At 43.6% G+C, this 12,384-nt stretch overlaps 1 protein-coding gene across 1 annotated transcript in view; it reads left to right on the top strand.

The window, feature by feature from the left end:
* Positions 1–1,819: 1,819 nt before the first annotated feature.
* LOC116671041 (carbonic anhydrase-related protein 10) overlaps positions 1,820–12,384 on the top strand; it is a 214,535-nt gene continuing 203,970 nt past the window's right edge. The window contains exons 1-2 of the mRNA XM_032501930.1: positions 1,820–2,210; positions 4,432–4,934. Coding sequence (XP_032357821.1) covers positions 4,874–4,934 — 61 coding nt within the window. The 5' untranslated portion in view covers positions 1,820–2,210; positions 4,432–4,873. The remainder of the gene's footprint in view (positions 2,211–4,431; positions 4,935–12,384) is intronic.

Below are 12,384 nucleotides of genomic sequence, written 5' to 3'. Positions count from 1 at the left end.
TCCAGCTTGTGGCTGCTGAGCAGTTCCAGTGAGCTGCAGCTAGTTGCTGTTATACTTCACAGTGACGTGTTATTGATGAGGAGGGATCAATAGTGTGCTTGACAGAATTAATAAATACATAAGAATAATGGAGATATATCCTACATTTAATAGTGTACAGGGCTGGTAATATTCTATGTATTTCATATTGTCAACAAATGACATGAAAAGACCAAATCTGTCAATCTTTAACATCCATATAGAATGTGTATTGGCGGCCTGGAGTTTAAAGGTGCCCTGCCACACCAAACCGTTGTAACTTGCATTTTTTAAAATCTGTTCGGTCCGTGTGTGTGTGTGTGTGTGTGTGTGTATATGCTATGTGGTGAATGTGAAGATGAACTTCTGCCTCCTCTGTCAGCTCAAGCCCCTTAAAAGAAATAAGAGGAGAAATCAGGCTAATCACAACAGCTTGTCAGTCTGATGTCATGTTGTCTCATTACTATTCATGAGCTGGGTGAAGGATGCTGGTAGCCAGGCTCTCATTGGCTAGCTGTTAGCCAATCAGAGTCCAGCAGCATAGCTGGTTGAATATTAATGAGAACTGGCCCAAATGAAGTCTTCCTGCAGGCTTTCTATACCACGCTAGAATGGCTGGAAACAAGGTAACCATGGTAACCAAGTTACAGAGTCCATGGTAGGACTTCAGACATTACCACAAAGTCATGAGATACATGTGGCGGGGCACCTTTAAACAATTGATTTTGAATATTTCAATCCGCAGTTATGCGTCTATCAACGTCTATAAGTATGACAGTCCTCCTGGTGCAGTCCTTAAAGAGCTCCCCCAGGGGAGGCACCCCTCCAAGGTTCAGACTGGGGGAGAGTGTTAGAGAGGCTGTAGCTGGCAGGGTCATCCAACCCAACCCGAACCAGGACGACATGTATGTCCAGTATAAAAATACTTATATGCGTGGCATGCAGGGAACTATGGGGTCCAGTATCACCCACTCTGGGTGCAGGACTGCCGTTTCAGCCGCATCAGCTTTAGTTAGACAGAGTATCAGTGGGACCCCCCTCTCTGAGCTGGGCTACTCTGTCTCAGCTCCAGGAGAGATCACAGCTTCTGTGGCCGGCAGCTGAGCCACTCAGGACCAGCAGAGTACCAGGAGGCGTTAGGCTCACGCAACACATCATCAGGGGGGTCTCTGCCTCTCTCTAGTCCATCAGGGACACCCCAGCCGAGTCCAAGCCTCCCCCCAACACCTTCCTCCATTTCAGTCAGTCTTGAAAGAATGTAAATGAATGCACCTTGACCTACGTGTTTCCAAGCCCTGTAGCTACCTGTAGTATGTGCAGTACAACCTGTGTACTACTAGCTAATCACTTCCCAACAACTACTCATTGACGTGTTTTTAGAGGAAGAAGGTATCAGGCTGTGAAGTGGGTCTCTAATGGGATTTATTGATTTAAAACATTACAGACGATCACCAGCCTTAACCTGTAATCAATTAGTTTAGATTAAAATACAGATTACTTTGTTGATGCATTATGACATCACAATCACTACATTTGAAGACAATATCCCTATCCATGTTTTGGGTGTATTTATATTAATATGGGGGTAATACTGAGGTGTCACATAGATTCTATACTGTACTGATCGCTATACTACACACCCTCTCTCTCTCTCTCTCTCTCTCTCTCTCTCTCTCTCTCTCTCTCTCTCTCTCTCTCTGCACAGTCACTGAGGCTCAACCCGTTCCATTTAACACTCCCAACGTTTCAATACCAAAACATGAGCCGTGTGTTTTCTGCAGTGCGCGGTTTTCATCCACCTGTGCCCCCGCCTGAATTTGCGCGCATCCCGTGCATGCGCCCGCGGCCGCGCGCGTCACTCCTCCTTGTGAATCCCAAGTAGCGCGCCGAGCCGCAGAGCTGGATGGCATCGCAGGGTGTCCGGTGCCAGACTGGAGCAAAACCCTCTATAGGAGCCGTTAGCGCGGATTAACTGCCCGCCGGCCTGGGGGGTGCACCATCCCTTATCACTTTTAAATCACTGTCCTGTATTATCAACGTTTTATTCCTTTGAAGACATTTGGCAGAGCAGCATTGTTTTTTTTTACCAAGTTGGATTGATCTCGTGAACTTCTACCTAGCCCTACTTTGGGTCCAGATCTTGTCTGGTGCGTCCAGGCTGCAGGGGGCAGGGGATTGGTCTCCCAGTCGCTGTAAGTGTTTTCCCTCTTTAACACACTTTCCCACATTCTGGACTGGATCCGTGTTTGGCTGAGCTGTGCCCTGCCCTGTGGTTGTGTGTTTGTGTGTGTGTGTGTGTGTGTGTGTGTGTGTGTGTGTGTGTGGTTTGTGTGTGTGTGTGTGTGATGCGAGCGGAGTAACCCTGCGTCAAGCTCAACACAGTAAGACACAACGTGACCATAAACGATGTTTAGCCTGGGTATACAAAGCACCCCCCCCCCCCCCCCCCCCCCAGGTAAAGGAAAACAACGATTCACCTGAAATGCTCGGAGGAATAATATATAATAATCGAAGGTAAGGTTATGATAATAATCAAGATGAATCAAGTTCCAAAATCCTTTATTAATCCCACTACAAGGAAATTTACACTGTACCAGCAGCAGGGGGGGGGGGGGTACAAGACACTCCAAAGATTAACACATCAATAAAGAAATAATGTCAATGAATGTTAACCACATTATGCATATATGAGTAAGCCAAAAATAATGGAATTATCCAATTATTGTGAATTATTGTTTGTATTAGAGCACGATATATATAGGTCTGCCTATATCAGGCATTTATAATGGCTGATAAAAAATAAAAAATAAATGAATATTTAAAAAAATTAAATTGAAACATATGAAACACCCTTCCACCATGTTATGAGTGATGGCGTTGCATAGTCTGTCCCCCAGAGGACGCTCTACAACGTCCCTGTTAGTGATGGCTTGCATAGTCTGTCCACCAGAGGACGCTCTACAACGTCCCTGTTAGTGATGGCGTGCATAGTCTGTCCACCAAGGACGCTCTACAACGTCCCTGTTTTGATGGCGTTGCATAGTCTGTCCCCAGAGGACGCTCTACAACGTCCCTGTTAGTGATGGCGTTGCATAGTCTGTCCACCAGAGGACGCTCTACAACGTCCCTGTTAGTGATGGCGTTGCATAGTCTGCCCCCAGAGGACGCTCTACAACGTCCCTTTTAGTGATGGCGTTGCATATGTCTGTCCACCAGAGGACGCTCTACAACGTCCCTGTTAGTGATGCTGATTTGTGTCCTTCTTAAAAGGACTTTAAGTTTCATATCTCAAATTTGTATTTTTATACATTTTATTTATCAGAACTTTAATAAATGTTGATGTTCTGTTGTGACAGTAAAACAAATTATTTGACTCATAAATAACTACAAATAACTGCAAAATGTTAAGTAAATCTGTTTTCTAACACGTTTCTGGATTATTAGTTTTTTAAATACATAGGCAGATATATCGTAATATCAGATTTTTAAATAACCAAATATTTGTCTTGGTATTAGCCTTAAACATCCTTTATCGGTCGGGCTCTAGTCCTCATGTGTTTTATTGAGGATGTTAATGTACACACAGTGAAGGTGAACCAGGGTGGGATATGTAGGACATGTCTCTTGTTTGATAGGACAGAAGGACAGAAGTATTAATGGAAACTAAAACATCTAAACTAGAGATAAATGAAGAAGAAGTCTTGGATTTAAACTTGACAACGTAGATCCATCGGTCACCAATCATAGATCCTGAGTCCCTTTAGACTAGGGGGGTCAAACTCATGTTAGTTCATGGGCCACATACCCCGAATTTGATCCCAAGTGGGCCAGACCAGCGTTCTAAGGCCATCGTAGGAAAAAATGATCTTACAGACCCGGGAAAGAGGCTTAATATTCCGAGAGGAAACTCGAAGATTAAAGGCTTTTCTCCGAGATTAAAGTGGTCAATTTGGAATTGAAATGAAGAATTCTGTGCCGTTTTTATAACACTTAGCAAAGTCATCCAGTGGGCCTGATTGGACCTTTTGGCGGCCGGTTCTGTCCCAAGGGCCATATGTTTGACACCCCTGCCTTAAACTATCCCCTAGAGTAGCCCATGTTTAACGTTTTTCTTTGCACCCTTTACTTTCATTCTCTTTTTTTTATCATTTGCCATCATCTCCAGGGAAATAGAATACACGGCCAACACACCAAAGCTTTTATTCTGACAGTCTACACAGGAAGTCGTGTGGATTGTTCCGTGCAACTTGACGCCAGTCCCTTGCACTGACTAGATCGGAGTCTCACCACCTGGCTGGCGATGCGAGTTTCAGAGTTGTGAGGGGTCTCCAGGTGTTAGTCTGATCCCACGGCGGCTGCCCCCTGTTCATTAATCCAAGCTCTGCGTTTCATCTCTCTCTCTTTCCCACACAGAGATCATTTCCCTGACACGAGCGCGTGTGACTTTCCGTGCCGAGTGCGTGGACGGCCACTGTGTGAAGCAGCGCCGGGTGGATGGACGGATGGACGAGTCCGATCTGGGACGCACTGGAATAACACAGTGAACTGACGGAGGGGGGGGAGATTGGTGTTCTGCTCGGCTCTTTTTTGTCTGGAGTTCATCCTTTTCTTTTTCTCAGTTTTTCTTCCGCCATCTGTGGAATTGTTACCTGTAGTGGTGGGAACGCGCAGCCTTTTTTTCTTCTCCCTTGGCTTTGATCACCTGCTATGTATCTGGTGTGGGAACTACCTGGTGGAAGGTGTACAGCGGGATCCAGTGTGAGGGAACAGGACATCTGCAACTGACGGAGCTTCAGTTTCTTCTTTATTTTCTCTTTCTAATCCGTGCGTAATGTACGTGGAATGAAGACAGAGGATGGATATAATTTGGGAAATATTGATCATTCTTCAAGCCAATTTCATTGTCTGCATATCAGGTGAGTTATGGGCGTCATTGGTGTCTTTTTGGGCAGGTGCATCCGATACACGAATTGATTATCTTTTACTCCCCCCTCCCCCTTTTGAAATTCTGGAAGATGACTGATACTAAGGGTGGGCTATGGTTTGAAAGAAGAAGAAAAGATATTAAGAGAGCTGAGATAATGCTTGTCGGGATGCAGTGTGGCAAGTGGAGAGAGAAAAATGTAAAATATACCCTAGTTTGTCTGGCATGAAATCCCATATTAGCCCATGGTTATAGATCATTTAGCTGTGTGGGGGTGTGTGTGTGTGTGTGTGTGTGTGTGTGTGTGTAAGAGAGACTGACTCAAGACGGTAGCCTTCAGGACTGGATGCGCAAGCTTCTGACGCACGCATGACATGGGTGGGCTTTTATTCCATTTAAATGTTTTTAACGCAGACCACAATGAGCATGATGGATTCCTTCTGTATCGTTTATGTTTCGTGTTGGGTGGAGTGTCCTCTCCCCTGTCCTGTCCTCCATCGTGAAGTCTCTGAGCGCTCCACAAACAATTCAGAGTTATTACCGAATAACGCAGCTGTGCGCCCCGGTGAGCGGCCGGGCGGTTGGGCACCCTGAGCCGTGTTGAGCGGCCGTAGGTCGGTGCTGTTTATCCCGGCTCTGTGTGCGCTGCGCAGGCACGTGCGTCCGAGCCATCGGCGCTCATCAATGGGGGCAATGCATTCCCTCACTTTACTGTGTGTCTCAGCGGACACATGCCTTGCCTTGTGCAATACACCGTGCTCATATTCATCTAAAAGGCATTCTAGTTATGATGAAAACATGTGAAAGAAATCACAATGTCACCTCTTTCCACTGTGTTGTGCACAAACCTTTTAAAAAAAAATATATAAATCAAGGCAGATATTAGTGGATTAATCCGGCTTTCACACACTGACGCACCAGATCATCAGAGTGTTGAGCGAATCACACCGAATAGAGACTCTCCCAAAACACATATGTCTCTTTTTTTTTTTACATCCCTTCTTGCAAGAGACATCGATCTGCCAATTTCGATAACTGGTGCGTAATCCACTGTGTTTACGCATTACGCACGCCACCCTTTTCATCTTAATTCACGCGGGGGGAGGTGGGGGCCTACATTGAGAGTAATGCTCTCTTTTTCAGCAACGCCCTGATCCACACTGTTACACATCCCCCCCCCCCCCCCCATCACTCTTAGAAATAAATGAGTATTAACACTATGATGTGTAAATTTTAACAGAAAGTGTCCATAAAACGAGATTCGTAGTTGTCTTTTGATTTATTTACACTTCAAATTGCTTAACTTATGCTCTTACAACTTTTGATTTTTAAGACATATTTTTGAAGGTAATTTCCTCAGATTTTTGGAAGCTTTTGACACTTATTTTTGAATTTTTTTTACGTATTTCAGCATTAGGGCATTTTTTTTCCCGATGTTTGCCACTTTTTGACATTTGTTTTCATTTTCAGAAGTTTACTAACTGAACATCTTTGTGTGAGAACTTTATTCAGGCCAAAGAGAACATGTTCTGTATTGTAACTGTAGATACACACGTCATTCTGGTTCTTAATTACTGGGCCAAGGTCTGAGTAATGAGCTGCCAGAAGTTTTCCTGTTATTTTACGGTTTGATTTCTTAGAGAAGTTGCAGTGATCTGCTGCCTGGGGTGAAGGGCCTTGCTCAAAGGCACCTCAGGGGTGGTAATGATGGAAGGGCAACCACCCAGATTTATCCTGCCGGTCCAGGGATCCAGAGCTCACTTCTTCTCCAACCCGTAGGCCCACACTCACACAAAATTCATCTTAAACTTTCCCTAATCCTAACCCCTGGGCCAGGAGGGCCCTTGTAAACCTCTCTAAGAGTCCCACTGGAAAAAGAAATCACATCGAGGGCCGGTAATCAGAAAAAAGCAACAGGAATGTCAGAAATAGCATCAAAAAATGGCAAAAAAATGTCTAATGTAAAAATCAAGCACAAAGAACATTGGGAAAACTGACAAAAACGTCAAAATAATGCCAAAGAAGAATTTTAGAAAAAAAATCCCCAAAGCATCAAAGGTCAAAATCTTAAACTCTCCCTAATCTTAACCCGAAAGGCCTTTTCACAGTCGACGAATCCAAGCGTGCGGGCGACAACGTGACGTTAAAATGACGTAGCTCTCGCTGGCGCGCCAGGATTTTGAGCGTGCGACCATATTTTTTCAGACAAAGTGTGAAACAAGAAGCGTGGACGAGCTCGAGGGTAGCCTGATGCCAGGACCCTGAGAGGGACTGCAGGTCTCTCTGGTAAACCTCCTGGGTTAAGGTGACTTCTTCTATGGTAAATGAAAGGCTCGATCCCACCTTGTAGCTCATCCAATCAAATCAAAGCATTGGCAGCAATGCTGCTGCGGCTGCTCCCGTGACACATGTCACATTGGCGAGCGCAGGTCGGCTGCGGCGAGTACACCGGACGCTCTAGTTCTGTCCCCCAGGCCTCCAGGTTGTCAGCTAGGTCCAGAGGATTATGGAATGTATACGCCAGCCTGCATCAGTTGCTTACACCCATATTATGAAATATATATTGAGGTTTGCCAACCAGGAACATTATGCTATGTTTTCAAGTCACAAGATGAATAGCAGTGGTGGAATGGAACTTCTGTACTGTACTTGAGTCCACATGTTGAGGTACTTGTACTTTACTGGAGTCTTTTCTTTTCATGCCCCTTTCTGCTTCTACTCCGCTACATTTCAGAGAGAAATATTCTCCTTTTTTTATTCTCGATCAACTTCTACAACTCTCTTTTGGTTTTCAAGGAAATGGTTGGTAATGCTGTTGGGGGTTACACATGCGGTTCATTTTCTTGTTTCTGTCCATTTTGTCCTGTATTAGGCTGCACAATATGAGGAAAATATGTAATTGTGATTATTTAAAATGGATATTGCTATATGATTCAAGATAGGAAATAATCATTTTTGTCACTTTAGTCTGTAGGATACAATTTATAGACCGGGACGTCTCTGCAGCACCACACACATATGACACTTATTTTGGCTTTAACAAAAATCTTTCCTCCCCCCCAGCGATTTGGATATTGCACCACTAGTCCACATTGCGATTTCGATAAAATTGCGATTAATTGTGCAGCCCTAGTAGCAGGCCTACATGCTTTTATTTTGAAAAATGTAATGTTGCCAGTAGGAGAAAAAGACGCATGGCAAACGGCCACAGGTGTTTCTTTTCTTCTAAACGGAGGTTGACGAATCTTCCATGCGTTTAGCAAGTTATTGACAAAGGTGTGTCAACATTTCATTTCATATTGTGATTAATATTGACTGACAATAGCAGTTAGCTCCATGCTGATTGGCTCCCTGACCCGGAATCACTGACCCGGAATCAACGTTTTTAAGTGGTTGCTGGCTTGGCAACCAGGCATCCGCTTATGGTTGGATGTTTTAAACTGCCTACATTTGGAGCTATTCATTTATCATGTAACTACACCACACATTTTAATAATGAAACACAGATAATTGCTTGCGATATAATTTCCCATCAAATAGGGGTGCCATGGACACCAGATCTCACGGTTTTTGAGTCACGCATTGGATCCATTTTGAGATCAGCACAAAAATGAAGGAAATTTAAATGAAAAATGTAATAAAAGACAAAAACAATAACTTTGAATGCACCACGAGGTTCACCAGTTTTAAGTGAACGCACCATTCAGTCCTGTTTGTCTTGTTTTTCAGACAGCAGTGACCATCGAGCTAGTTTGGGTCTTTGAGCTCGTAGCTGTAGCCGCAGACAGTCACGTTTCTACACCGTTAAGCTCTCAGCATTTTAACCCTGGTTATTCCAGTTGCTAGCTAACGCTAGGCTAATGGTACCTGCTGCCAAGTGTAAGGTGTTATTAGTGGTTACTAGCGTGACTAGCATCGATGTTTCTGTTTTCTATAAAAGCTGTTTCAGAGAGCATGGCAGACTAGAGCACTGAAAGATTTTTAAGACAATAATAATAAAAATCTCTCTGGTGGACAGACTATGTAACGCCATCACTAACAGGGACGTTGTAGAGTGTCCTCTGGTGGACAGACTATGTAACGCCATCAATAACAGGGACGTTGTAGAGCGTCCTCTGGTGGACAGACTATGCAACGCCATCACTAACAGGGACGTTGTAGAGCGTCCTCTGGTGGACAGACTATGCAACGCCATCACTAACAGGGACGTTGTAGAGCGTCCTCTGGTGGACAGACTAGGCAAATATTTATTTGCCAGAATCATTTATTTGTCATAACCGTTCTGTCATCTTCCCTTCAACAATAAAAAAACACATTTTGGTCACTTTTTGAAACATTATCGCTTTTTTGACATTTTTGTCACTTTTTCAATGTTGTGGGATCTTTTTTTAAATATTTTTAATGTTGACATTGTCAGTGCTTATTTCCCATTTTTTGCGACACTTTTTTTTTCCCACTTAAAACGGGTCAAATATGACCCGAGAACAACATGAGGGTTAAATGATTCTGATGAATATTTCAAAAATACATATATAATTTTATCGGCCATTATAATTGGTGATACCGATAGTTCGGGAAATGCCTATTATCGTCATAGACGTCGGTCGGGCTGTAGACATTTAGGTGGCACCGTAATATGGCAACAAAATCAACCGGTACCATATTAGCACCCCAGGCTTATCAGGGACTTGTGTGTACTTAACCAAGAGTAGTAGTACGCAATAAAAAGTATGGCTGCAAATTTAATCTCAATTTTATTGAAATTGCAATATAGAGTACTGCAATATTCAAATTACAGGGGGAGGGGGGGGGGGGTAATGTTGCAGGTGGGCCCTAATTTCTTTTTTGTCATGTGTCCTTTGTAGTGGTTGTGAGTCCCATTATACAGTGAAATGTCTTTGGTGATGCTGTGGACGTTGTCGCCCATCTCTGACTGGATGGATCAGCCAGTTGGTGTCAGGTCCCACTCCATCTCCAGCCATGATGACGCAGCTGATCCAGACTTCCATGCGGGCTATTATCTTGCACAGTTGAGCATGGGTTGTGAACATGAAAGTCTCCTCAGAGCCAAGACTCTTAATCTGTGATGTCATCTAGAAGCAAAGCGCGGCATCGCTCCGACGACAGCGAACACGAGCCTGACCCCGCGGGCGCTCTGTGTGACGTCACCCTCAGGTGATCTGCTGAACACAATGAGCTACAATCATTATTTTAAAACCGGGGGTTCAGGTCAACTGTGGCCAGCCGGCCAGCAGACAAAATCCAAACATGCCCCATCACTGTCATATCAGTTTCTTTTATATATACATTCAATTTTTTTTTTTCTGAAGGAATAAGGAACAAAATATGTGGTCATTTGGGATTGATATAGTCTTAGTTCCAGGTTTTTTAATGATTATAGCCTCCGTACTTTTTCCGCAATGAAACGAAATTAAGTCACAATCTTGACTATCGAATAAAGAAATGGAATCGTCGATACTGTCACGCCCCTCCCTCACGTCTGGTCTGCTTGTCAAGCGGTAAAAACCCACGTGTTGAGGTACTGCGAGTCAGTCAACCTCCTGTAACGCCGCTAGAGCCGGTCTAAAGATAGCATCGATACTGCAGATGCTGGAGACCCATCGACAGACCTTGAGCCCCCTCCTCTTTCACTGAAGTGTGTGAAAGTGTGGAAGAATTTTGGATTTCCAGTGAGTTATGTTGACATTGTTCAAGCGAACACACACTCTGCTTGCTATGTGGGTGTACTATATGTACACCCACATAGCGCGCTGCCTGGAAGACGACGTTGAGGGCGTCAAACACCAAACTCCGAGGTGCCAAGAAATTGTCTTGGTTCCAATTGACTGAAGATATGTTATTGCTACGTTATGTTTTAAATTTGACAATGTAGTTTGGTTCATTGCAAAGGGCAGACATTCTATTACATCCAAGTCTAGTCTAAAGCTGGCATAGCAACCTGCGCTTTAAAAAGAGAAGAAGTAAAAACTGGAGAATCGTGACACCCCTAGCATAACACGGACCAGGCTCTCTTCGACTCTAATGACCAAATCAAAGATCAGAAAAAAAGACCAAACCAAGCGAATACACTGAAGAGTCTGGCTATTTCAGATATTCCAGTGGAAAACAGGATTGATTTTTGGTGGACTCCAGTTGTGGCCAGATCTATAAAGACTTGTTGTGTGTGCTTTTACACAGTTTATTTCTTGTCTGGCAAAAGGCCAGAGCAGGACTATGTTGTTGTGGTAGCGCTGTGACCACACATTCAGGGGATTTTCTTTTCTTTTCTTTTTTTTTTACATTTTCTCTATTATACCTTTTCCCCCCGCAGTATTTGTATGCTTCCTGTGCCCAGAAGTGTTAAAAATAACGTCAGCTCTAAACAGGATTTGACATTATGTGCCAGGTAAACAGTTTTGTCTGCTGTTCTCCATCTGTTCAGACATAGAAATGCCTTCTTTTTAACTCCTCAGCAGAAATCCTTCTATTCCCCACACTGTGACAGATTGGTTTTAAAGGACCCTTTCCCTTTTTTCCCTCCCTTGTTTTATTAATGCACCTCTAAGACCAAATCCGCTTGTGTGAAAAATTAAACTTTTTTTTGGATTGCAAAGTCAGATACAGAATTTCTCAGTGAGGGGCGAGGGTAGATGTGCTTCCAGTCCTATTTCAGACTTTTATTTGACTTTTTATAGGGTGCGTAAACCATGTTTAACAAAATATGAATATAAAGTATGTAAAAAATGTCTTGGCTTCTGAAATGTCAGTCACTTTTTGGTCTTCTGAAAGTAAATAAAATGGTACTTTGCATAACTGTAGCAAAGAAATATGCTAACCAATTACACTGAGGTCCAAAATATCCACACATGACTTGTCTTCTGAAAACAGTAAAAATGACTCAAAAGTCTATTTGTCTTAAATAACGATGTACCTAATGCTTATTTATCACACAGCTCTGAAACACAATGCCGTTTTCTCCACATTGTTTTCAGTTGTCTTGTTCCTTTGCTGAGCATAAATAGGAATTTATCCTTTTGTTCATATCACCTGAGATATGCCCTTCGCATGCTAAATAGACTTTTGTGTTGTCCGCTGCAGTGCTACAGCAAACGTGCTGTCCCTGCAGCTCGCCGGACACGTTTTGACACGAGTGTTGAACGATTATGAGATTCAATATTGAGTTCTTCTGCCTTGAGATTGCAGTGGCCGTAATGAAGTCTCCACCAAACGCATGACTTAAAATGTTCAAAACAAGCCGTGCAAGCCAAGTATTGGCCTCAAAGTAATACCAACACCTGATTGCTGCCAGGGACGTCGGCGCCTCTGCTTCCCATGCTAGGACTCATTCTGTGAACAACTGTGACCGACCGCCGCAGATAATCCCACGTTACCTTCAGAGAGAGGAAAAAAAGTGTCCTCAGGGAAAGCTTAGCAATTGAATT

This window comes from Etheostoma spectabile, chromosome 21, assembly GCF_008692095.1.
Source record: "Etheostoma spectabile isolate EspeVRDwgs_2016 chromosome 21, UIUC_Espe_1.0, whole genome shotgun sequence".
Lineage (NCBI taxonomy): Eukaryota > Metazoa > Chordata > Actinopteri > Perciformes > Percidae > Etheostoma > Etheostoma spectabile.
The sequence above is the reverse complement of the archived record's forward strand: the minus strand, read 5'-3'. Positions and strand labels throughout refer to the sequence as shown.